This window comes from Numenius arquata, chromosome 11, assembly GCF_964106895.1.
Source record: "Numenius arquata chromosome 11, bNumArq3.hap1.1, whole genome shotgun sequence".
NCBI lineage: Eukaryota > Metazoa > Chordata > Aves > Charadriiformes > Scolopacidae > Numenius > Numenius arquata.
The window spans coordinates 8,958,006-8,983,559 of NC_133586.1; the positions used below are offsets into that span (position 1 = coordinate 8,958,006).

At 54.7% G+C, this 25,554-nt stretch overlaps 2 protein-coding genes and 1 non-coding gene across 4 annotated transcripts in view; 2 read left to right on the forward strand and 1 right to left on the reverse strand.

The window, feature by feature from the left end:
• Positions 1-10,408, forward strand: part of FANCI (FA complementation group I) — a 24,459-nt gene extending 14,051 nt beyond the window's left edge. Inside the window, exons 23-37 of the mRNA XM_074156568.1 lie at positions 430-609; positions 1,933-2,096; positions 2,503-2,579; positions 3,046-3,162; positions 3,929-3,980; positions 4,581-4,708; positions 4,825-4,893; positions 5,022-5,109; positions 5,416-5,600; positions 6,209-6,265; positions 6,349-6,408; positions 7,141-7,227; positions 7,948-8,043; positions 8,571-8,696; positions 9,500-10,408. Coding sequence (XP_074012669.1) covers positions 430-609; positions 1,933-2,096; positions 2,503-2,579; positions 3,046-3,162; positions 3,929-3,980; positions 4,581-4,708; positions 4,825-4,893; positions 5,022-5,109; positions 5,416-5,600; positions 6,209-6,265; positions 6,349-6,408; positions 7,141-7,227; positions 7,948-8,043; positions 8,571-8,696; positions 9,500-9,565 — 1,552 coding nt within the window. The 3' untranslated portion in view covers positions 9,566-10,408. The remainder of the gene's footprint in view (positions 1-429; positions 610-1,932; positions 2,097-2,502; positions 2,580-3,045; positions 3,163-3,928; positions 3,981-4,580; positions 4,709-4,824; positions 4,894-5,021; positions 5,110-5,415; positions 5,601-6,208; positions 6,266-6,348; positions 6,409-7,140; positions 7,228-7,947; positions 8,044-8,570; positions 8,697-9,499) is intronic.
• On the reverse strand, positions 9,185-21,468 carry POLG (DNA polymerase gamma, catalytic subunit). 2 transcript variants are annotated; one of them, XM_074156570.1, is made up of 22 exons: positions 20,834-21,468; positions 20,364-20,559; positions 19,184-19,351; positions 18,774-18,920; positions 18,491-18,570; positions 17,840-18,022; positions 17,544-17,707; positions 17,202-17,325; positions 16,907-17,131; positions 16,646-16,766; positions 16,385-16,456; positions 16,150-16,269; positions 15,751-15,911; positions 15,578-15,631; positions 15,363-15,480; positions 14,811-14,946; positions 14,461-14,707; positions 14,235-14,357; positions 13,789-13,957; positions 13,310-13,518; positions 11,363-11,523; positions 9,185-9,984 (listed from the first exon to the last, which is right to left on the reverse strand). In XM_074156570.1, the coding sequence occupies exons 1-22, from the start codon at positions 21,424-21,426 to the stop codon at positions 9,923-9,925; spliced, it is 3,633 nt and encodes a 1,210-aa protein (XP_074012671.1). In that variant the 5' UTR covers positions 21,427-21,468; the 3' UTR covers positions 9,185-9,922. The 2 variants fall into 2 exon arrangements, with proteins under 2 accessions (XP_074012671.1, XP_074012670.1); XM_074156569.1 differs by having other exon boundaries at positions 16,150-16,272.
• Positions 21,469-22,141: 673 nt separating this feature from the next.
• On the forward strand, positions 22,142-22,214 carry TRNAR-UCG (transfer RNA arginine (anticodon UCG)). Its single transcript has one exon. It is a non-coding gene; the product is annotated as a tRNA-Arg (tRNA).
• Positions 22,215-25,554: the final 3,340 nt, after the last annotated feature.

The window sequence follows — 25,554 nt, forward strand, 5'->3', positions numbered from 1 at the left end:
GCATGTGTGGTAACAGCATTTGTTGTGTGGAGGGCATCATAGTCCAGGCAGGAACCACAGCTGTGCAACTCCTGGTACTGACCAACCAGCTTCCCTGGAGCTTGCTTATGACTTGTAAGACCTCGGAGAGTCTTTGCCTCTCCAGTCCTGGGCCATCCCCCAAACAACAAACTCCAGTGTTTGAGCTCCCATCCTCTATGGAACAGAGCCAGACATCGATTCAAACCATGTTCTGTTACTTGGAAAGACTGGTGGAACTCTATCCTCCGAGTGTTCACTACAAGCTACAAAAACAAAGGGTCTTTTCCACCCTGAATTCAGCTAGTGGTTTTATTTGTAAATGCATATTTAGATTTTGAATCTCGTAGGCCATCGCTGTACTTTTTCAGTGCAATCCTCAGTTCTCTGACAGCGCTCTTGGTTCTTCAGGGACAATGCCCAAAGCCATGAGGAGAGCCTGGCGGTCCTGCGCTCCAGCACAGAGTTCCTGCGCTATGCTGTCAGCGTAGCTCTGCAGAAGGTGCAGCAGCTGGAGGAGACGGGACAAACTGATGGGCCAGATGGACAAAATCCTGAGAAAATGTTTCAGAACCTCTGCAAAATCACGCGGTGAGTCACTGTGACACATGAAGACATCAGCCCCAAAAAGCAGCAATGCATTTTGGGGATTTTTGATTCTCAGGTAGGTTTTTGAAAGAATAATGCAGTCTATAACTGTTTCAAACAGTTATTATTACTGGGTTGAGATCATTGCATTTCTTTGCTCCTGAGAAATCAAGTGGAGGCACTACAGTTTCTGTGCCAGAGTGAGTGATACAGCTCTAATAACAGTAATTGGCCTGGAAGAACCAAACGCCATCAAACTCTCATTTTCAGCCTCTTTCTGACTTTTGGTTCATCGCTCATTGTCACAGAGGAGGTAGGATGGTTACAGGCAGGAGTCTTGAGGCTTCTGGGATGCAAGAAAGTTAAAATTCACTTCTTGCTACAGTATAAAACAGATGTAAGAGGGACACAAGCTTTAGAAAACATTTGTTTAGGACCTTTGCAAGATGCTTGAAGACATTCATGCATCTAATCCTTTGGAAATCCAAGAATGTTAAGCATCTGAATGTCTTTTGGGATCTAGGTCATATCTGCATGGGGTCTTTTCAGATCCCAGTCAGCAGAGAGCACAAAATGCAAATTACCTCTGCCATGAATAATGCCCGTTTTGTGTCTGGCCCCAAATAATGGAGGCTATTTTTGCTGCAGTCATTAGGACTACATGTGAGCTACATGTTTTGCGTGATTGGACATTGAAATAGAATAAGATCATCTGTGCAGGCGACAGAACTAATGAGAACAAATAGAGGGAACAAAAAAAGGGAAGAAGTGGGCTTAGGGGAGCAGGAAAAAGATGTTTGCCTACAAATAAAAAAGTCTCCTTTGGGCCAAACAATTTTGCTTTCTTCAAAGCTTTTCACTTTGCTTCGCCTGCTTTTACCTTTCAGATTTTATTTATATAGAGCCCTATAGAGATACTCGACATTTCACAGATTCAAACTGCCAAGAGAAAAGCTCTTTTTGTCACTGACAAATTTGACACCAGTGGTCAATGTTTGGGTAGCAGAAGGAAAGCCAGGTGGAAGAAATGAGTGTGTAAAGATGGACTTGAAATGGGATTGGAAGGTCCCTTGGCACCTGGAAAGAATTAAATTATTCAGCTGTGCAAGAAGAATACAGTAGCTGTTTTGCTGACATTGAAACAAAATCTTCTTAAAAATGGACCTCTTCTCCCTCCGCTTTCCTGTAGGAAAAATACTTTCCAATTTAGTTATATTAAAAATAAGATCCTAAGAGCAGAATCTCTGATTAGCCCTGCTCTCGTTCTTGGGCTGTGCAGCCAGTTTCACTGCAGCACGTGATGTTAACTTGTCTCCCATCCCCTAGGGTTTTGCTTTGGAGGTACACTTCAATTCCCACTGTTGTGGAAGAGTCGGGAAAGAAGAAGGGAAAAAGCATTTCACTTCTGTGCTTGGAAGGTTTGCTGCGGATCTTCAACACGGTGCAGCATCTGTACACAGCCAGGATCCCCCAGTTTCTACAAGCCCTGGGTAGGCAGACGGTACAATTCTGCTCTGTTTTCCAGCCTTTGTGGTCCAGTGTGGGCAGTTGGGGACCCAGTGCCCTTTATCCATAAGTAGAGAGAGGGGTTTGGTCCTTGTCTTGGTAACAAGGTGGGCTTAGTAGCACTGATTTTCATGCCAGAGGCAAGTCCCAGAGATGACTTTACCTGCTTTTATAGAGCTCTCAGTCTGTCAGCAGAGGATAGTTGGGGTCTGATACAGCATTCATCTGGTTGAAGTTTGCCTTTAACATATTTTCGGGCTCACCACAGTGTTGCAGTCTGTATTGCTCCTCTAGCTGTGAGCCAGTTGCAGTCTTTCCTGGTTTTGGAAATAAATCCTGTATTCTGCTCTTGGCATTTAGCTTTTTTCTGCACCTCTCTGTCTCTGCCAGATATTACTGATGGTGACGCAGAAGAAACGGATATTAATGTCACGGAGAAAGCTGCCTTCCAGATCCGACAGTTTCAGGTAAGTACCACTGTGTGCTGCAAGTGTTCCAAAGCACTGGTAATTCTGGCAGAAAACGCCGCTTGCTCCCTGTTGCTTGACCACAGGATTGAGTATGTGATAGCAATGGTGATACTGATTCACCGGCAGTTCAGAAGTTTCTGATCCCTAAGGGAAGTTGCTTCAGGGTGCTGTGCAGAGCTGAATTGAAGTGCATGTGTATTTACAGAGCTATAGGGTCCTTCAGTGCAGCATAAACGTACCTGAGTATTGTAAAAGTCACACTGAATCATATGCAGGCCTCTATGTGAGCACTCATAACAAAAAATAGCACTCACTCTTCTAAAGAGTCCTCTTTTTATATTCTTTGTCATTCTCCTTGTTGCTGATTCCTTTATCTGCTGCAGCTTCTGGTTATTTGCTTCTTAATATGGCTCTGCAACAAGCATCCACACTCAGGGACTCTGTCTTTCCTTCCCATGAGCAGAGGTCCCTGGTGAACCAGTTCAGCAGTGCTGAAGATGACTTCAACTCCAAGGAAACGCAGTCACTCATCGTAGTTCTCTCCACTTTGTCCAAACTCTTGGATCCAGCCTCTCAGCAGGTACTTCACAACCTTCCTGGCGTGGCAGAGATGGGTGTCGTAGCCATAGGTGTGGGAAGATGATTATCAGGGTTGACATCTGAGGGTTCTGACACGTGTGCGTGTTCTGCCTTCTCCTGCAGACCGCACCATGTCAAAGTGACAGTTTTGTTACACTGTCAAGCATTTTCCTGTCTCACACCTGCAAGGACAGTTAAGAACAAGTTGTCTTCCCACCCCAGTCCTGTGCGTTCTGATGCTGCCTTTGGGCCCCTGGAGTCTGACTGACTTGTTTGCCTGAGCAGGGACTCCCAACAGAGCCTGATTGTGGCATGGCTTCCATGTGGGAATAGAGCCAAAAAAGGCCAGCAGACTTGTGACTAGTCCAAACTGGCTGAGTGTCTAATTCCTTCCATGCAAGGAGGCATTTTCTAAAGTGCCCCAATTTTGCAAGCTAGGGACTGCAATAAAAGTGTGCCAGAAGTCTGGAGTCATCGTTTACCTTAAATTAAATGGAGCTGTTACTCTGTCCAAGGGAATGTGTAACCATTCCCCTGTCCTGGATCTCAGCTTTTCACTTGTTTAGTAGGTTAAGTGTCCCTTGTGGAACTTCACGGAGCATGGCTGGGTGCCTTCTGCCAGAAGGGGACTCTGCAGCTCTGCTGGTCTCCCTTTGCTGGTTATTTTGGGGTTCTCGTTCCGTGTTTTTTTTTTTTTTTTTTTTTTTTTGAGTTTTGTGCTTTGAATTCTGTTTCAAAGCCATAATATCTTTTCTCCCCTTATGCAGTTCCTTCAATTCCTGACTTGGACAGTCAAAATTTGCAAAGAAAATGCTCTGGGTAAGTAAGCTTTGGGGAGCGTGTTTAGATGTGATATGTCAGGTCTGATATTAAACCCTTAGATGCTCTGCTGTTGTCTGTCCTGTTTTTACCTCTCTCACAGATATAATCAGGTCCCATTCTGTGGCAGATTGCCATGATATTGTGGTTATAAGCACAAGTATTAGGGAAGAAACTCCATCTCTATAAATATTGGCGTTGCTGAAGAAAGAGAAGCCACTTACTTGATTTCTCTCTGTTGTTATTTAGCACATCTGTTGCTCAAATCTGGATTTATACTCCGGAAAGATATTACTCTCACCAGGGTTTGTATTGCGCTTCCTCAGTGCTTCTGGTCATCATTTTTCTATGAGCTGAGGGCTCCAGTGTGCCATACTTCTCCTTGCAGTAGTATACGTGATGCCGGATGTTGTAAAACTCCGCTTTTGTAACTGCAGTATTTTGATAGGTTTTTCACCTACTGTGTGTCGTTTCTGGGAATGCGGACTGTTAAACCCATACTGAATCTGAGGCATTCCCTCACTGAATGTCTGATAGCCCTAAATAGCCAGGGGAGCTCTGCACCTGGCAATGTGTTGTTTTCTTTTCCCTTCCCCGCAGAGGATATCGCTTGCTGCAAGGGTTTGCTCTCTCTGCTCTTCAGTCTCCATGTTCTGTACAAGAGTCCTGTCGGTCTGCTGCGGGAACTGGCACAGGACATCCATGCGTGCCTGGGAGACATAGATCAGGTATGAAGCAGAATCAGCCTAACTCTTCATCACATAGTGCTGTCAGAGCAGAACTGAGAGCATCTCTGGCACAAACTGTTTTACTCACCAGAATTTGTTTTCTCTCCTCTGACCAGGACATAGAAGTGGAGAGTCGGTCCCATTTCGCCATAGTGAATGCCAAGACTGCAGCCCCTACTGTCTGTGTGAGTCAAAATCGTGTGCGTGGAATGACCTGTAGTGTCCAGGGCTACTCTGCTGTAAGCGGCTCATAGATTCCTGTTGTGCCAAACTCCTCCAAGAACCTGTTTTGTTATTGGTGTTTCTCTCTCAGGTGCTGGTTCTGGGACAGGCGGATAAAGTCCTTGAAGAGGTGGATTGGCTTATCAAGAAACTCACCAGTCTGGGATCAGACACATCAGGTAATAAAAGCGATTCATTTCTTACTGTTACACCTTTGTCAAAAACGGATGAAGACAGAGAGCAAAAAGATACTTGGGGGTTTTGAGGTAGCATCATCTGAGAGCAGGTTAAACTCTCCCTTGAGCTGGTTCGACATGAACAATGTAAGGTAGAAAGTGTTGTCACAGAATCCCTCCAGCAATTATTGTCCCTGTACCACACTGGTGCTTTGTGCACCAGGCACAAAGATCATCTTTTGTGCCTCCCCCCTGCATAATTGGATTCGTTAGACACACGTTTACCAGGTACTCATCTCTTTCTTCTAGAAGACTCTTCTCAGGCTTCAAACCAAACCCAGGCTCTGGAGAAAGGTGTAATTCTGCAGCTGGGAACTCTGCTGACAGTTTATCATGAGCTGGTACAGACAGCACTCCCTGCGGGGAGCTGTGTGGACACGCTGCTGAGAAGCCTCAGCAAGACATACGCAATTCTCACCTCCCTTGTCAAACATGTGAGTGCTGCTCTGCTGGCGGTGGGCTGCCTGGGATCTAAAAACTTTCTCCCCATCTGCTGCAGCGAGCTCACAGTGACCCCTGGCAGCAGCCGCGCTCAGGACTGGGCTGTTGATCTCTTGCAGGGGTTGAGTCCTTATTCTGTTGGCTTTCACACCCTCAGTTTCATGACCTTTCTGCAGCAGCAATAGTTTTACCAGTGGAGATAAAGGAAAGCTTCCCTCCAGCTGAATTTGTGTGGCTCGGAGTGTCTCTTTCCAGTGTATCTTGTAGGTTCCTCTGTACGCAGCTGTGTGCCACCATGAACGACACTAGAGATGTTCTCGGAGTCCTCCGCAATCCTGCTCTTGTTATGCATTCCCTTCTAAGGCTTGAAGCATCAGACCTTAGGGAACTGGGCCATGAAAACAGGCCCGTGGAGCTAGTTTGAGACAAGATGGTGAATTCCCTTAGCTCTCTCACAGCTCTGGGATGAAGATATGGCATTTGGGATATAGCAAGCCACTGGGGGAGGATAGTTCTTGCAAATCCTGCCCTCCCCACGGTGCTTTGAGCCCTGCCTGGAAACAGCATGCCTAGAAGAAACGCTCTTGTGTTTTCCTTGCAGTATATCCAGGCTTGCCGCAGCACCTCGAATGCAATTCCAGCTAGGCTAGAAAAGCTGGTGAGTGTGAGCAAATTGTGGGAGGAGGAAATGGCTCATTGCCTCCAGCTGGGGGTAACACCAACCTCTCTGCTTCTTTGCAGGTGAAACTCTCAGGTTCTCATTTGACCCCACAGTGTTATTCATTCATTACTTATGTACAGGTAAGGCCTAAATTAACTGTGGCAAAATCACAGTTGGTCTTTCCCACGCTGAGTGGTGTTTCGGCTGCAATACATGGGCACCTATAGGGATTATTAATCTTCTTGACATGATTTGAGTTTCTTATATTTCAAGCTTTGCTATGTCAAATAATGTTGTAAGGCATTTCAGCACTATTGGGACCGAACATGCTGATTTCTGCTTGAGCAGGGAAGGAAGAGTGTTTGGGGAGCTGCTTCTTAGCTTTTATTTTCTCTCCTCCGTTCATGTCATTATTATATTATTTTTTTTTGGATGAGATTAATACTGCTGTTAACCACAATGGCAAATAAAGGTCAACAACACTGCAGTCATCACAGTTTAAAGTAATGTGGGTGCCAAAGACTGCAGTGCCAAAGATGGGATTTAGCTGTTTGGAGAGGAATTGGATGCTGGAGTGAGGCACTGCAGAGCAGACGTGGCATAGTGGGGAAGCGTGGTGGTGTACAGAGCTACCACTCCTGGGGACTCCGCATGCATACATACATATTTCTCAATGTATAAATGATGAAATTAGGTTTTCCTGCCTTCTTTTTTTGAGATTGCCCCCCATTCCATCCTTCTTGTATCACTTCCTTTCCATCATCTAGCTGGTAATGCTGTTAGTTGGGCAGAGCAAAGACTTCTCTGGCCTTGCTTGGCTGGCCTTTCTCTAATTACCCTCTAATGCCATGTCTCTTGGCATCCTCCTTCAGAACATCCACAGCGAGAGCTTAAGCTTTGCAGAAGAGAAGAAAAAGAAGAAGAAAGAGGATGAAGCTGCTGCAATCTCCACAGTCATGGTAAGACTGACCCAACTCTCTATCAGCACATGGAACATGGGCTGCATTTGAACTTGGGATTGTACCTCAGGGTTTGGGTTACCTGTTGGCTTCACCAATGATAAATTGACACTTGGGCCTTTAAGTAAAAACCTAAATTATTCTACCTTGACTTCAGAGAAAAGTTTAAAAAACAAAATCCAAAAAAACTCCTTCACTAAATGCAGCCTAAAAGCTGACAGACAAGAAACAAAGGTAAAGTCTGGATAGTCTGTCTTGCCTGATACGGTATCATTGGGGGTAAACTATGAAATTACAGAAACAGGCTAATTTGTTGCAACCAATACTGCACTCTGTTAAAGCATTTCTTAATTTTATTGGTACATGTAAAGATAAAGTAATGTATTCCACTAAAGCAAGGCAGTTGAGAATGACTGGATGATTTGGTTGGGAGCAAGTGAACTGTTATGGGAGTCAATTTAAAACCAGTAACAAACTGGCAAGGCTTGCTGGGACAGGACTGGTATGGAGCAAGTGAAGACACTTTTCTAAACTGGAGTAGTTGTGGTCTTCATGTCACGCTACAGCATCATTGTCCTTTGGCGGAGTCTAAGCTGCTGATACGAATACGGGTGCCCCATTAGCGCTGCCGCAGGTGCGCCTGTTCACTGTGACAGTTCCAGGGTATCTTCAGGCCGTTCGCTTCCAGATCTGACCTTCCACCCTCCTTTTGCATTTCAGGCGAAGGTGCTTCGGGAGACCAAGCCCATCCCAAATCTGATTTTTGCAATAGAGCAATATGAGAAGTTCCTTATCCATCTCTCCAAGAAATCAAAGGTAACGCAAAGCAGAGCTCGTCTGTGACTTGAATTCAGTGGAACAGTGGTATCGTGATGTGGTGGAGGGCTACTGCCCTTTCACCTTTTAAAGCCTCCACTGCTACTCCAATTAGGAAGGTGTAAGGACCTTACCCCGCTTTCAGCCTTTGCCCAAGCTCCTGGCCCAACACTACTGAATTGCTGTTACACTGGTACCAGCGGGTGTCAATGGCACTGCCTCTGACCCAAGATTGTGGGGGGGTTCTGGTGGAGCAGATACTTACACACCTAACGCCAGCTTTCCTCACCCCACTCCCCCCAGCCTGTTTTGTAAGCAGGAGAGAGGAGAACCACAATGAAATACTGTGTGAGAGTGAGAATAACTGGTACTCACTTGGCTCTTACAAAAACACGGCCCTTTTGCTTCAATCCTGCATTATTACCGTGATGGACCCTGTCTCAGTGCTGTGCAAAGGACTAGGCAGGGTAGAAAACTAAACTAAAATGCTAATGGCATAATGTCCTCTCCCCCTGGTTTCGCTGCAGGTGAACTTGATGCAGTATATGAAGCTCAGCACCTCCCGGGACTTCCGCATCAACGCGTCCATGCTCGACAGCGCCTTGCAGGAGCACAACGCAGAGGATGCTGAAAACGAGCCAGACAACGACCAGGTCAGAACGCGTTTATCTGCTGTTACTGATGGGTTCCCCCTCCCTTGAGGCCAGCTGCATTCGTGACCTGGTCAGGTACATGTGAAACCAGGAGAGTCTGACTTCCCTGGGCTGGCTCTCATTTTAATACTACGCTGATGCAGAGGGAACAGTGAGTCTGGCTGATGTCCCCTACACTCCTGCCCTCTGCCTTGAGTGACCTTCGCTTCTGTGCACCAGTTGGCTGTACCTCTGGTCTTAGGGAAGTAAAACTGCTCTGAAGGCCTCCTTGTTTGCCCCAGCAAGCGGTGAGGTTTACCAGCACTGCCTCTGAGGGCCTACTGGCTGGCCAGGATCAGACCTTTCCATCCAGGTTAACTTTTACAGATAAAGAGCTGGCAGGGCAAGCTCTGCCCGGCATCATTCTCCTCACACCCATCTCCTCTGCTAGATACTGCTGGTGAAGGCAGCGCAACCTGTGCTGGATAGAAAGATAAACAATTTACTTTGCTGATTGTCCAGGTTTTTATTGGTGCTTCTGTCCATAATTTCCTGAGTGTTTCAACAACCCAAACCCAGCACAAACAGTCCCTGTCCTGTGCCATTCATAACCCCTGCCCTAAGTTCCAGCACAAACTGGGGGGGGTCCATGGGGAAAGTCTCAGTGGGTGAGAGGAGTCCCATGTTCAGGTCATTTTGTTTGGGAGGAAAAAAGAGCTAAATCCTGTTCTTCACATCTGGTTTCTTGCTTTAAGTAAACATTCATTAGACTAATCCCACAAACCCAATCACACACTGTACTGCTGCTCTCTTTCCCCCTCCAGAGCAGCGCCGCAGAGCAGACAGACGAGAACCAGGAACCCAAAAAGAAGAGACGGCGGAAAAAATAAAGCTGGGGTTGCTGCTGCCTCCTCCCACAGTGCCTTGGCCTTGGAGAACTGCATGTGTGGAGATGATGGTTTCTTGTTTCTCTTGCTAAATACTCAGGACTTCTTCCTTTGTGCTCATGGGCGTGCAAGCAGCCACTCGGGCCACCATTTCAGGTTTTACAGCTGGCTGCTGCCCTCAGAAGCACCTCTGCTGTTCCAATGTGCTGCTATCAAAATCTTCCCCAGGAACATCCCTTCTTACAGAAAAAAGGAAACAGAGTGACCAGGATCAGGCTCTGCCAAAAGATCTCCTCCTGAAAGGACAGCCAGGCTCTGGCGTGCTCTCTGGACAACTGTCATTCTTGCACTCTAGCGTCATCACTTCTTCTCCAGCGAGCCTTTGGTTATTTCAATTAGCTGATATATATCCAGTGCTTCTCCTGGAAGACAACGGGACAATCAGTTCCCTTCATTCTGCAATACACTCAGAGACCGTGTAACATGAGAGAGTGACGGTCGTGATTTGCTTCAATTCAGAGCGTGTAGCACAAAAAACCCTAAATTTATTCAGACTTCTGTTTTGGGTGGTGGTGTGAAGGTGGGAACCAGCACCAGTAGGAAGCTGGAAAGAGAAGTTCTGCCTCAGAGCTGACACTTGCTGCTGGGTGCAGAGAGGTGACAGCTTCCTCAGGGAGACTGGTTGTGCTGTTACCTTTTTGCTGACCCTGACGTGATGCACTTGTTTAATTTGCCTTGGTTTTGGTGAGACCTGAAGTACCCTTTTTTGCCCACGCAACGCAAATCCCGTTACTAAAAGCACCTTTTCCTGTAAGATTCCTAATAAAGGTTACTTAAGGGTGGAGCATCTGATGTGTTCAGTGACTGAGAACAAATCTCAGGGCAGGTTCTTCTCCTTATCTGAGAAAACACCGCCGCAGAAGGAGGAGGAGCTGTTTAAAGCAGCTCCTGGACAAAAGTTAAAAATGTTTGTTGGCAGCAATTAGAGGGTTATAGCGAGTGCAGACAGGGACGACTGCAGACCTTGGGATTGTTGGGCAAGAAGACAGCCATGCCAAGGTCTCTGAACAGAGATATGCTGGGAGGGTGTCAAGAGGATGGGGCTGCTCTTTTTCAGTGGTGCCCAGTGACAGGAGAAGAGGAAATGGGCACAAACCTGAATATAAGAAGTTCTACCTAAACACGAGGAGGAACTTCTTTACTTGGAGGGTGGCAGAGCACTGGAAGAGGCTGCCCAGAGGTGGTGGAGTCTGTCTCTGGAGACATTCAAAGCCCGCCTGGACATGTTCCTGTGCAACCTGCTCTAGGTGGACCTGCTTTGGCAGGGGGGTTGGACTAGATGATCTCCAGAGGTCCCTTCCAACCCCATATCATTCTGTGATTCTGTAAAGGGGAGGGGGGAAGGAGAGGAAGCACCGAAGGCTGGAGACGTTTGGGTCTGGAGGGTAAAATATACACGGTTGTTCCTTCTCATTTCAGAGAAGGAGCAATTTAACCTTGGGCTGTGTTAAAAGCGCACAGGAGGGCACAAAGCAAACGTGGGCGTGCGATAACAGAGCCAAACCTGGCTCACCCCTGTCAGAAATATTTGGAAGCAGCAGCACAAACTTCTCAGGGACTGAGAAAGGAAAGCGGGGGGGAGAGGGACTGGCACCAGGGCGGTGGCTGCGCTGCAGGGTGGCCAGGGGGCTCACGAATGGAGAACCCCACAGGGAAGGGTTGCTTAGGCCCAGTGTCTACGCCAGAGGGTTTGTGCAGAAGGGATTACGGGGTGGCTCAGCTCGCACAGACACCACTCACCTTGAGGGATGCCGTATTTCTTCTCCATGCCCGTTGGGTTGGATGGCGTCATGCAGTTCATGGTCACCTCTTTCCTTAAGCACTGGTCAACATCCACCGCGCTGAAGAAAGCCACCGACTGTGGCAGATCCTGCAGGCCCAGTTTGTAGGCAAACATGCACCTGGAAGAATGAGAGACCCAGGTGGGACAGTGCTAGATGGCACCCTTAGCCTTGTCACACCTGGCTCTGACCGGCCACAAAATACTGGCCGGCTGTCGCTAACGGGTTACTGTGCACCCATGTCACCCGGCGGATGGAGGACAAGGTGCTCTGTAAGTCCTAGGTGGCAGGAGGGTCACGTATTAACTGAAGCTGTATGTGGGAGGAACAGATAACAGCACGTTGAGCCTCCTCAAAGAAAGGAAGGACCCGGCTAATCCTCCCAGGCAGAGCCGACGCCGGATTTTCCCAGCAGGAATCCCTGTGCTCGCAGGAGCCGGCACAAAGGCACGACCGTCAGGGCGCCCGCCCCCGCTGCCCCCCCACGGGACGGCTGGTTGCTGTATCCGAAAAAACAACTCGACTCCGGACGGCCCCTGTACAACCAAACACCCCACAGCGCCAGGATTTGCCAGATTTGGCAAAGCCGGCCGTGCCGGAGCCATATCGAGGGGAGCCCTCCAAGGTCAAGAGCTTTCCAGGCTGAGCTTAACTTGGCACGTGGGGCAGGGAGGCAGCAGGAACGCCCCACGCTGTGGAAGGGGCAACAGCGCTGGTGCTCACAGCACAGACAGCAAGCCGTGTCCCTCGCTGTCCCCTGACGGTGGGGGGAGACAGGGACGGGGACAGTTTCAGGTTCCCAGCTGCTGCCACATGACGGCTGCAGACCTGAAGGGAATGGGACACGACGCACTTGCATCCCAGTGAAGCAGAATCACAGAATGATATGGGGTTGGAAGGGACCCCTGAAGATCATCTAGTCCAACCCCCCTGCCAAAGCAGGTCCACCCAGAGTAGGTTGCACAGGAACTTGTCCAGGCAGGTTTTGAATATCTCCAGAGAAGGAGACTCCACCACCTCTGGGCAGCCTGTTCCAGTGCTCTGCCACCCTCAGAGTAAAGAAGTTTCCCCTCATGTTTAGGTGGAACTTCTTATGTTCAAGTTTGTGCCCATTTCCTCTTCTCCTGTCACTGGGCACCACTGAAAAAAGACCGGCCCCATCCTCTTGACACCCTCCCTTTAAGTATTTATAAGTGTTGATCAGATGCCCCCCCCAGTCTTCTCTTCTCCAGAAAAAAAAGTCCCAAGTCCCTCAGCCTCTCCTCATAAGAGAGATGCTCCAGGCCCCTCATCATCTTTGAAGTCCTCTGCTGTACCCTCTCCAGCAGTTCCCTATCTTTCTTGAACTGGGGAGCCCAGAACTGGACACAGTACTCCAGATGGGGCCTCACCAGGGTGGAGTAGAGGGGCAGAATGACCTCCTTCGACCTGCTGGCCACTCTTCCTGATGCACCTCAGGATGCCATTGGCCTTCTTGGCCACAAGGCCACATTGCTAGCTCATGGACATCCTGTTGTCCACCAGGGCTCCACGGTCTTTTCCCTCAAAGCTGCTCTCCAGCAGGTCAGCCCCCAACCTGTACTGGTGCATGGGGTTATTCCCACCCAGGTGTGGCACCCTACACTTGCCCATGTTGAACTTGACAACTGGCAGAAGCCAAAAGCTGACAATATTCCCCTCTTGCCAGCACGTCATCCCTGGAAATCAAAGCCAAGCTCCATTTATAGCCACCCACGAAGAAACCGACACCTCCAGCGCTGCCAACTTTGCTTGAGCAGAAGAAAACTCCTCTGCAGCAGCTTGGTGCGGGTGAAGCTAAACCCTCTGCTGCCACCCCAGTCCCTTGTCCCACCCCAGAGGCGCTGGTGCCTGTCCCCAGGAGACACCACAGCTGTCCCCATCTCACCTTGTGAGGAGGTTGGTGATCTGCAGGGCCAGGGCTGCCCGGTAACGATCCTGCTCCTGGACCAGGTAGCGCACCTCATCGTGGATGCTGATGCAGAAGCGCCCGTTTATGTCGAACTCCTCGAAGAGCCACTTCATGGCAACCAGCATGAGGTGCAGGTAGTCAACGGCTGAGCTCTGCACCACCCAGTTGACTCTGCTGGTCAGAAACTGGTGGAAGGAAACACAGATGGATGCTAGAGGAGCATCGGGGTCCAGGGCCTGGTACTGATACAAGAGAGCTCCTGGGAGAAGCCCATTGTATTCAGGGTTGTTGGGTTTTCTTGATGGCACACAGATAAAGAATAGGGGCAATGGGTTTCCTCATGGCTTCAAGAGCCTACTGCGTCTCCAACATCTAAGAAGGGCTGAACTTAGGGTTGCCATTTTGGAGAAGAGAAGCCAAGCTGCGAGCTCAGCAGCAGAGAGCCCCATCCTTACCTCCCCCTTGGCCACAGCGGGCTCCAGGGCCCTGCTGATGTGACAGCCCAGCACTGGGGTCTGCGGGGATGGGGATAAGGCGATGCTCTCCAGCTTGTTGAACATTTCGGACTCAGTGCCACCAGCCCACACTCGGTGCAGCACCACATCCCATTTCTTCTTCCGGGACCTGGTGGGGCAGAGGGGAGGTTTGCTGGAAGCAAGGGATGAGGCTGCGAGCCCTGTTTGAGAACCTCAAGTGCTTTGGGGTGGCCAGATGAGCCCCTGCAACCTCCTGCTGCTAATTGCTCACTGGGAGCCCCCAGATCAAACAGACTTAGCCCTCGGACAGCAGGGAGAAAGGATCAGGACCATCCAACCCGTCTCCTTCTCTGCCCGTGGGGCTCCAGCTCCATCTGTCTCACATCCCAGTGCCACCACAGCCACGCAGGGTCAGAGCATCTCACCTTTTCATGGCTTCTCTCTGGAGCCGCTGGACATCCTGGACCGACACCGATCCATCCTCTGCCCTGTCCACAGCCAGGTCCAGCTTCTTCACCAGCCACTCCCCATCCTCAGAGAGATGAAACCTGGAGGAGAGAGTGACCCACACACCCAGGCCCACATGTCCCATGGGACACAGCCACCATCCCCATCCCCACTCCCCCCTCCGCCTCCCCAGGCAGCACCCACCTCCGGACGCCCTTGGTGACGGCGTACATCTGCTGAGCCTTCTCACGGGCCTGCTGCTGTGTCAGCCGATGGTTGAACTGCATCAGCAGCCGCTCGGCGAAGGGCTGCCCGGCCCCATAGATGCGCCCGTAGTTGAAGACCTTGGCGTGCTCCCGGCTGATGCCCACCGTGGCGGCCGTCTTGCTGTGCAGGTCTGTGGCGTTGCTCTTCTTGCCCTGCAGCGTCATCCAGCCGAAGGCGGTGCAACCTGACGGGGGGACAGCAGGGGTTGGACACCAAGCAGGACCGGGCTCGGGGGGATCACCCCGCTACCCGGCAAGCCCACCCCCTGCAGTGCAGCCCCGGCTCACCGTGCATGCCGGCGAAGTGCGCCTCGCCGAGGACAGCGGCTATCCAGAGCTCCTGGGAATCCACATCCGCGCCCACCAGCGAGTAGCCAGGCGGCACCTGGACCATGGCTTTCAGCTCGCTGCCCACCCGGTCGGCCTGCGGGACATGATGCCCAGCTCAGCACAAGCCCTGCACCTCCCACTCCTCCACGGTGCTTCCCATGCCCTAAACTCTGGTCTGAAAGTCAAAATTGGGTTTAACGCACACGTGGGACATGGATCACTTGGTTACTCCCCCTGGGCTCCTCCAGCATGGAAGAAGGGGAGCTTGGGGAAGGACAGAAACCAGTGCTTCACTGTTTTTTTTTTTCTCCTTTCACCAAGTTTTGAAGCTCAGGAGCTTTCCCTCTCCCAAAGCCAAAGCACATCAGCAAAAGAAGGGCCCCAGTACCAGCCCTTCTACCTCAAACCCCAGCATCCAACTCCAATTTCCAACCCAGGCTGCTCTCACCAGTCCAAAACACACAGAGGGCTCCCCAAAACACCCCCTCAAGGACCCAACCGCAGCCGTACCCGGGCATTGCTGGCCGTCAGCCACGTGGGCTCCACCGCCCGGCGGGTGATGGTGCCCGCGGTCACCACCTGCGGCAGGATGGCTCCATAATCATCCTCCTCGTTATAGTTGGGGTGCCTGGGACAGAGGTGAGGGTGAACATCATCCCACAAGAGCCCTCCCGAAGCAGCATGGAAGGGATCGTGGTCCCAGCTGGGGCCGTTCCTCCCCGTACCTGGTCACCACGCGAGGCAGCTCCCCTTTCTTCAGCCACACCACCATCTGGGAACTGGAAGGACACACAGCAGGCGAGATGCTGAGCCCCCTCGTATCCACACAACCTCCCCCGGCCGCAACGCAGCCTCCACCCACAGGGATGTCGCAATTCAGCTGAAGGCAGCTGCTCACCTGATCCGCTTGTGAGCGTTCCTCCAAAACGAGATCATTTTGTTAATCTCAAGGGCTCTGGTCCCGTGGGTGCGGCCCACGGCAGCCCGCAGTGTGCCATCCTCCATCTGGGGCAGGAAATCCTTGGCAAAAGGGCTTCCCACGTTGTTATCGTTCCCATCCTTTAGCAGCAAAAGAAGTGCCAGGGCTCAGCGCACCACCGCTCTTGTGCATCCTCCTGCCCCAGCTAGACATGCCTTTCCACCACCCTACCCCACAGGACAAGATCTCAGGGGTCCCAGGAGTCCTGCAGCACTGGGGTGACAAGGAAGGCAACGTGGCTGTGCCACAGGACAGGGAAGCTGGGATGGGGGGTGGTCAGGAAGGCCCCAGGAGGAGCCCCAGGAGCACCCAACTTGCCTTGTGAGGCAGCTTGAAGAACCAGCACCCGGGGATGTTGACATCATTGTAGGGACCATTGCCATGGTGGTACGAAGGCCGGCTCCGCACCTCCCCCAGCTCATACAGCTCATCCATCCCCTCCTGCAAACAGCAATGCAAGGTGATGCCAGGAAACCCCCTGGCACAGCAGGAGGCAGAAATTGAGGAAAGAGGGACCAATCCACCACCCCATTCTGCTGGAAACTTCCTTCACCTGCACCAGGCTTTGGTCTGCTCTGCTCATTTTCTCTTCCACATCCACCTCCAGCTGGCTCAGCTCCTCCACCTGCAGCAGAGGGACCATGGGGGGAGCTGGATCAAACACCCCTTCTCCAGTGATTTAACACTTATTAAAGGAAAATTTCTTACGTCCAGCCCCCAGAGCCATACACAGGGCTGGTTTTCGCATGCACATGGGAATAAACCCAGCCCCACATCTCCCTCCCACCAAGGGATCCTCCATCCCTTCCTTCACCTTCTGCCATATCGTGCTGCCGTCCATCACCAGCAGCTCATCCTCCATGGCAGCGTCCAGCCCCGGGGGCTGCTCCTTGCCCTTCTCCAGGCAGTGCTGCCTGTACAGGTACTCGATCACCCTGGCAGGGGAGAGGGCAGGGCTCAGGCACCCACGACGAGGACCGAGGCTCTGGGGCAGCACCTGGGCAGGGGCCTGGGAAGCTCCCAAACCCCACCATGGGGCAATCCCCAGCTCAGAACTCCACTACATCCCCCTCACCTGTGTGGGCAGGGAGGACCTTCCACATCCAAGGGGATTGCTGGCAAATTGTCCTGCCGCCCCGGCACCAGATAGCCCCAGCCATGCTTCTCCGAGTAATGGAGTGGGAAGCCATCCCAGGCCAGGCGCATCAGCTTCGGGGTCACCCTCATCTGCAGGCTGATGAGGCTGGGTCCTGGCACCCACCCGGCATCCTCCAGGCGTGGGCACAGCTTGCGGTACCAGCTGGGGAGCAGCAGGGATGGGTTAGAGAGCACAGAGCAACCCCTGGGGACACCCAGGGTCCCCAACTCACCCCGGGTGGCCCGGCAGGTGCTGGAGTCTCTTGGGTTGCAGCACGACTGTCTCCTTCAGACGCTCCAGGCAAACCTGGCTCGCAGGGGCTTTCAGCTCCTCATCCTCACCAGGGGGGCCAGGGTCTGGTGGGGCAAGGAGGACTGGCTGGCAAAGAGCCCTCTGTGCCACCCCACTAGGGATGGGGATGTCAAGCCAGCCCCCCACCACACACCCCAGCATGAGGGCACAGGCCAGCGATGCCTCACCCTGCCAGTGCCAATGAGCCACATCCCTTTGTTTGTGTGCCCACAGGAAGGCGTCCCTTGAGCATCCCTCGTCGCCAGGGACCACCCATGCTCACCTTCCTGCCACTCCTGTGCAGACTCGTCTGTGCCTGCCGCCGCCACAGAGGCTTTGCTGACCTCTGTGTCCTGACCTTTCTTCTTCTTCTTCCCTGGATTCTTCTTCTGCTTAAACTCCTGTGTGTCCCACTCAAGATCCCAGAGCCAGGGGTCATCCTTGTACCTGCCGACACACTGCTGTCACACCGCAGCTTTGCCCCCACCCCCAACACCCGCCTGCAGCCCCCCAGGCACCACCCAGGAGCTGGCCTCCATCCTGCAAACAGCAGGACCTGCTCCCCCAGCCCAGGGATACCTCTCCTCGTGCAGCAGCTGGCAGGCCTCATTAGCCAGGTTCATCAGGGACTTCTTCATCTCCTTCTGCAGCTCCTCGTAGATGCCTTGAGCATCATCCAAGTACCTCTTCCAGTTCCCGTTGACAGGCAGGTAGGACACCCCCATCTCCAGCATCCCTGCAAACGTCACAGGGTGGGGGCACCTGGAGCCCGAAGCAGCGAGGAATTAGGTATCTGCTGGAGGGGATTTGCCCTGGAAGCACCAGATTATGACAGACACAAATGTGTCTTTACCTAGAGTTTCCCAGCCCCATACAGTCCTTGATGCTCTTTCTCTAAACCTGTATGGATCCCTGTGTCTTCTGCCTGCCCTGCACATAAATTGCTTCCCTAAAAACAAGCCCGTGCACTAACCCCAAAGCTGTATCACTCTGATCTGCCTCATTCTCTGCTTGTCTCCTTCTCCAGTCACACTGTGCTGCCATTTATTCCTTCTTGTCTGCAAAGAGGGGGTCTGAGGTCCCACCTGAAATGAAGTTCAGGGCCCCCCAATCTCATGCTGCCCCCCCAAGGACAAAAGGAGCCACATCCCCATCCCTAGAGGGACCAAAATCCTCCTCACTGCTGGCCAAGACCACTGCCAACACCGGGCAAAACTTGGCAGCTCTCACCTCTCCATGAAGAGTGGCAGCTGCTCCTGAAACACCTCATGGGTGGCCTGGACATCACGGGCACAGTAGGACATCAGATCCTGGGGGCAGAGGTAGGTGAGAGCAGGCAAAGCAGCCACCCTTCTGCCAGCACAGGGCAAGGCACCGGGGCTGCGGGAGGATGGGGGACATCACAGCCCCACACACACCCAAAGCCTTCGCAAGAAAGGGCAGCAAAACAGAAACTACCCCAGCAGCTGCTCCCGCCCCACTCCCATTGGAACGTTGGGATGGCTGCCCGCACCTGGAAGTTGCTCCTGATGTCGGCCATGGTCCCCTTCACAAACAGCTCCCGTGCCTCCTTCTCCAGCGGCTCCCCTCCGACGTACAGAGTGTGCACGTCCGTCAGGTTGTTGATGCTGCTGACGTGCACCCAGTCCCACGAAGTGATCTGCGAACGAGGCAGTGGGGTCAGACAGTGCAGGATGAGGACCAGCCTCAGCCGAGACCAGGAGGGGTAAAGGATGCCACTGCTCCATTTTAAACCAAGGGCAGGTCATCTGGAAGATGCTGGGAGAGAGTCACCCAGCAGAGCTGCTCCAACAGGTCCTACTCTGCTGGAACAGCAGCAGATAGTCCCAGTAACGGGGTAAACAGTCCCATTTGCAGGATCAAACGGTCCCCTGCCACCCGGGCCACAGGTCCCTTACTCACAGCTGGCCCCTCCGTTTTGCTGCGCGTTTTCTTCATGTGCTCCTTGACCTGCTGCAGTCCCTTCTTCTTGCCGTGCTTGGCAGCCATCCAGAGGCTGCGCTGGAAGCCCGTCAGCCCCGAGATGGCCATGTGCATGCTCATGGTGTCCAAGAAACGCACCCGGGAGCCCTGGAACACATTGAGGGAGAGAGGAGAGGCGGTTTGGGATATGCTGGAGTAGAAACATGCTGCCAAATGTCATGCAGCTGCCAGCAAGCACTGCCCTGTGTTACAGAGCTGCAAGTCTTCTGCTGGGGCTGTTTTTGTCAAGGCAAAGCTTTGCTTCCTGGCACCCCTCTTCTGAAAGCCAAGAGCATCCCCAGCGCAGGCTGTCGGCTGCTCAAAGGCTCCTGGCATGTCCCCAGCTGCAACCCTGAAGCCTCCAGCAACCTTACGGGGTACAAAAATATAGAACCACAGAACCATAAAATCATTTGGCTTGGAAGGCATCTTTAAAGGTCATCTAGTTCAATCCCCCTGCAATGAGCAGGGACACCTTCAACTAGATCAGGTTCCTCAGAGCCCTGTCCAACCTGTCCTTGAATGTTTCCTGGGATGGCACACCTACCACCTCTCTGGGTCTCTTGCCTTCTTTTCCTGGTTTCTTACACCTGGAGATCTACAGGTCTTGCGCTTTAAGGAAAATGTCCTTAAAGATCTGCCAGCTCTGTCCTGCTCCCTTGTACCCAAGGGCAGTTTTCCAGGGGGTCCTGTTGACTACCTCACTGAAGAGCTGGATTTTGGCTTTCCTAAAATTCAGGGTCCTAACTTTACTCTTCCCCCGACACATGTCCCTCGGGTGATCTCCACCAATGCGTTATCACTGCAGCCCAGGCTGCCTCCAATCTTGACATCACCAATTCAGTCACTTGCGTTGGTGACCATCAGGACCAGTATCGCACCCCCTCTGGTGGGGCTGTCTATTACCTGGCTTAAGAAGTTACCCTCGATGCACTGCAGGAGTCTCCTAGATTGCCTACAGCTCACTCTGCTACTTTTCTAGCAGATGTCAGGGTGATTGAAGCCCAAAGCAGGATGAGAACCTGCGAGCCTGCCACAATAACCCTGAAAAGCCAGCGCAAACGACCGTCCCGGTAATCAATTCCAGCTGCCAGCACACAGCAACAGCACTGCCGATTACCTGGATAAGGTACTGCTCCTTGATGAACGCCCGGTCAAAGGCCACGTTGTGCCCCACCACCACTCTCTCCTGCCAGTCCTGCTTGCCAGCACAACTGGCGGCTGCCGGGCTCTCCAGGGGAATGAGGTCGGCCAGGGTGAGGTGGCTGGACCAGGAGTACCGCTGCTCCAGCAGCCGCCTGCTGCACCACGAGTACCTGCAGATGACACGCAGCACCCCACAGCCGTGAAAAATAAAGTAGGGGCTCCCGAGACCAAAAGCACCTGCTGCGACGTGGGGCGCTGAGCAGGACCCCACCCGTGGGAGGGAGGTGACAGACCCTGAGGTGCACCACGCTCGCTAACCAGGACACGTCCCACATTCCAAAGCAGGTGGGTTGCAGGAAGAGGCTCCGATCGGGACCATCCCCATCCTTCCCAAAGCTGTCCCCCACCACCACCACCAAGACCCCAAGCATCACCGCATCTCACCAGGCATGTGGCGAGACCGCCACGGCCAGTGTAGGGCAGTGGCCATCGGCCACGCACACCTCCACGTCCAACACCACCGCCCGCTCCTTGGGGAAGTCGACAGCTTCTGCTTGCCCATCAGGGCCGTAGCGGGTCCAGCCGAGCTGCCATGCCCACTGTGCGGGCACGGGGGGCAGCTCGCACCGCAGCAGCTCATTGGCCGCCTCCAGGTAGGGCAAGCTCTGTTTCTGCGCCAGGAGGCGAAAATGCTCGTCGATGTTGTCCCCGTACATGCGGGGCAGCTGCAGTTCCACGTCGGGGAGGGTGGAGGTCTCCTTGCCCCACAGGTCGTGGCGTTGCAGGTGCTCCACGCTCCTCTGGATGTCGGCCGCCGAGTAGTGTACCTGGGCCCCCCGGAAGATCTGCTCATGGAGGGTCTTGGACAGCATCTGGATGTTGAGAGGGTTCATGCGCCGCTGGCCCTTGGCCGGCTCTTGGCCCGGGCTCTCCGGCAAGGGGCGGCTGGCAGAGGAGCTGGAGGTGCATCGCTGGGGCTTGGAGCCATGGGCTGCAGCGCAGCCCCCCACCGACCTCCTCCAGGGCAGGCGCCTCATCGCCCCCCGCTCTGGGGGTGCGTCTCCTCTCCCCCTGGGCGGCTGGAGCTGCAGGGAGAGAGACAGGGTGAACCTCGGTGCTGTATCCCCCGGGGAGCCGTGCAGAGCCCCCCCCCGGGAGCCGTGCAGAGCCCCTGCAGTTGTGCAGCCCCCCCCGGGAGCCGTGCAGAGCCCCCCCCCCCCCGGGAGCCGTGCACACCCTCCCTGCAGGAATGCAACCCCTCAAGGAATGCCCACACACACCTCCCCCCGCAGCCGTGCTCAAACACACACACACACCCCCCGCAGGCACGCAAACCCCCCTCACACACCCAGTCCCCCCCCCCGTAGCCGTGCACGCCCTCCACAAGTACGCAACACCCCCTCCCCCCCCGTAGCCATGCCCTCCCCTATGCATCCGTGCTCACACCCCCCCATCCCCCGCAGCCATACCCTCCCTTACACAGCCGCGCACTCCCTCATACGGCCGCGCTCCCCCCTTTCGGCCGTTCCCCCCCCCCCCCCGCCAAGACCCCGCACTTACCTGCTCCCGACCCGCACCGCCGGGGCCTGGGCCGGAGGGCGGATCCAAACCGCGGCGCCCGGGGGAGCTTCCGGCCGCGCTGACGTCCCGTCCCGTGTGCGTGTGTTACCCCCGCCCCCCCCCAACCATGTGCATGGTACGCTCCGCCGGCGGCGGACTCACTATTGAGCGGGGGAAGGCGCTACCAGCGGCGGCCGCGTGGCCTAATGGATAAGGCGTCTGACTTCGGATCAGAAGATTGCAGGTTCGAGTCCTGCCGCGGTCGGCGGGAACGCCGCGATGACGGTGTCCATTTTTGCTCCGCCCGCCCCTATCGTGGCCGCGGGGAAGGAGCCGGCGGCGCCCCGGGGCTGCGGACCCCGTTGCCACCGCACCCGCGGCACGCGTTTTCCGCGTGTTTTTAACCGGAGAGCGGGAAAAGGCACAGGGCGGCTGCGAGCGCAGAGACCGGACTGCTCCCCCTCCCCATCACCCCGCGGCCCCCTGGCCATCCCCTTGCTCATGGTGGGTGCTGGTGATGCTCCTCAGCCCATCAGCAGAGCTCACCAGGAGCCAGGGCGCCCACCTGCACCCCAAAACCTCTGTCTTAAAGCTTCGAGGCGTCAAGGGGGGCTCGGGACCAGTGGTGGGGCCCAGGGACCCTCGCCCACCCCGGCCAGGGTGGATGGTGTGTGGGTGCAGAGGTGAGAGCTGGGCCTGGGACGCATGTGGTGACACCAGGAGACCTCGCTGCTGGGGTGTGTGACAGGGGTGGGGACAGCTCAGCGAGTGGGGATGGAGCAGCAGCTGGAAGCCAAAGATGGCCATAGGGTGCAGGGAAGGGGCTATAGGGTACAAGGGAGGGGCTGTAAGGTACAGGATGGGGGCCAGAAGGTGCAAGGAAGGGGCTATAGGGTGCAGGGAATAGGCCATAGGGTGCGAGGAAGGGGCTATAGCATGTAAGGAAGGGGCCATAGGGTGTAAGGGAGGAGCTGTAGAGTGCAGGGAAGGGGCTATAGGGTACAAGGGAGGGACTGTAAGGTACAGGATGGGGGCCAGAAGGTGCAAGGAAGGGGCTATAGGGTGCAGGGGAGGGACTGTAAGGTACAGGATGGGGGCCAGAAGGTGCAAGGAAGGGGCTATAGGGTGCAGGGAATAGGCTATAGGGTGCGAGGAAGGGGCCATAGGGTGTAAGGGAGGGGCTGTAGGGTGCAGGAGAAGGGGATAAGGAGGTGCCGGGGTCAGGGCATGTGGGTGCACGCTCCCTGACCCCGCCCTGTAGGGGCTCTTCTGGCCTCCTGGCCAAGGCCAACCTGCCCTTGGCATTGTCAGGTGCCGTGCCGCACCGAGCCGTGCCAGACCGAGCCGTGCCGTGCCGCACCGAGCCGCCAGGTGGCGCTACGGCCCCGCCGCTACCGGCCGCGCCGGGCCGGTTCCCACGGGGACCGGGGCCGTCGGGGCGCGGGTACCGCATCCCGCTTTGCCCTCTCGCTGGGGCACCGGGCAGCGGGCACCGGGCACTGTGACACTCCCACCTTGTCCCTCCCGGCCCCCGCGAAGCTCCAAACCCGACGGCAGCGCGGGGGACCCCAGGGTGCCGTTCCACTCGCTCTCCGGAGCTGTGCGGCACAGCTCCCACCCCTCGGGGGTGCAGGATGGAGGGGGGTGTCAGCTATGCTCCCTCCTGTCCAAAAAAACGGTGAAGAACACACCGTTCCCCCCCCCCCCCCACCCCCTCACCCCCCCGCCGCTCGATGCTTGGGGTGCGGAGCCGGCGAGGAGGGATGCTCCGGGGCTGGGGCGGGAGGGAAGAGCCGTGAGCTGCGCTGGGGTGAAGCGGGGAAGGGTTTGAGGACCCCCCCTGCTACGTGGTGGCTCTGGGGAAGGACCCCGGGTGCGGGACTTCTTCTCCCCTCCGATGTTAACGCCGGTTGTCATTATGTGAACGCCGGTCTCCTCTTATTTGGGCGCTTCGATCTGCTTGTTTTTAACGTGATCGCAAAGAAATACACGTTTAAAAAAATCCAGATTCGCCCCGCCAGAAAAAATCCCTTCCCCTAAGACGGAAAAAAAAAAAAAAAACCCAAATAAATTTATTTTTCCCCGAAATCATTCTCCCCGCTCGTTTCTGAAGCCCTCTCGGGCAGCAGAGCTCTGGGAAGGGTCGGTGACAACGAGCTTTGCCCGCAGGTAGGACCGGGCCGGGGCTGCCCGTACCTCACCCGGGTGCGAGCAGGGAGGTTCAGCAAGGCTATAAAAAAAAATAAATAAAATTAAAAAAAATAAATCAACACCCTAAAAAAATAACGCCGAAATAAACCCCCAAGCCTGCCTTTTCAGCAGGGCGTAAGTCGGGATGGAGCGTGTAGGTTTTGTTTGGTTTGTTTGGTTCCCCCCCCCCCCCCCCGCCCTTAGGCTCTTTGTTTGTCCCTCGGGAAAACATCCCCATCCCGGTGCGCCCCGTCGGGACCGGGTACGGGCGGTGGGAGACTCGACTTTCCCCCCGCACCTCCGCCCCGTCGCTTGAAGAACCCGCTTCCCGCCGGGAGCTCGATGCCATCGGTGGGATAATGGGGCGGTGGGACTTTGTTTAACCCCGTTGCCCCCAGGGCCAGGGGTCAAGGGCTTCCTCTTCCCCCGGAGAGGCCGCCGGTCGCACCGGGAGGGCCGCGGCGGGGAGGGGGGGGGGCGGCGGCCGCCGCCCCCCCCCTCCCCGCCGCGGCCCTCCCGGTGCGACCGGCGTCGGACCCTACATACCTCCAACACCGGAGACACCGGTTTTAACGAGGTTTTAACCCCCCTCCGCAGGCAGAGGTACCTCAGCCTCTCCCCCCGGGAGCCAAGAAACGGGAGAAACGGACAATTTTCATAGGTGACGTACGGGCTTACGTGGGAATCCGTGCCCAGCACACCGCTCTTCCAGCTTCTTCTTTTTTTTTTTTTTCTTTTTTCCCTCCTGAAATAACACTTCCCTGCAGCTCGTACACCACCCCCCCACCCCCCTTCTTACCTCCCCCCTCTTTTCCAGCTCGCACCCCCTTTTCCAAGCTGGGAGGGAGGGAGGAAAAGGGAAAAGAAAAGCAGCCCCCTACATCCTTCTCTTTTTCTTGCTCGGGAGACCAGCCCCGGAGCTGGGAAAGTAGGCGATGGAGAGGGCGAGGGGAAGCAAGCAGGAGCCGGCTCCGAAGTGGAGGGATAGCGGGTGGGATGGAGAAGGAGGGGTGGGAATGGGACCCTCCTTTTCGGGATGAAGGGAGAACCGGCGAGGGAGGGAGGCTGGCGGCACGGCGGGCATCCGAGGTAAGTCGCCCTCCTGCCCGCAGCGGTGGTACCGGTGCCCGGGAGCTGCTGGCACGGGGCAAGATGCTTTGGGGGTGCAAAGGAGCCCGATCCTGGGGGGTACCCAGGCCCGGGGTTGCCTCATCTCCACCGCCGGGCCGAGGTGCTGCGGGGCCGGGAATGCTTTTGCGGCAGCGGCGGCTTCTGGAGAAACGGGTGCCGGTTATCCCGGCCGGGGGGGCTACAGGCAGCCCTTGCCCCGCTCCCTGCCCGCTCCCTCGGGGCTGAGCCGGGGTCCCCCCGGGCGGAGCAGCCCCCGGAGCCCGCTCCCAACCCCCGGGGCTCCT

Excerpts from the sequence above, each read along its gene's own strand:
- POLG (XM_074156569.1), bottom strand. The coding sequence starts at position 21,426 with ATGAGGCGCCTGCCCTGGAGGAGGTCGGTGGGGGGCTGCGCTGCAGCC. Across the intron at positions 16,457-16,645 it reads GCAGCACGATATGGCAGAAG|GTGGAGGAGCTGAGCCAGCT; the intron begins GTGAAGGAAGGG and ends CCTCTGCTGCAG. Across the intron at positions 15,912-16,149 it reads TCTTCAAGCTGCCTCACAAG|GATGGGAACGATAACAACGT; the intron begins GCAAGTTGGGTG and ends TTGCTGCTAAAG.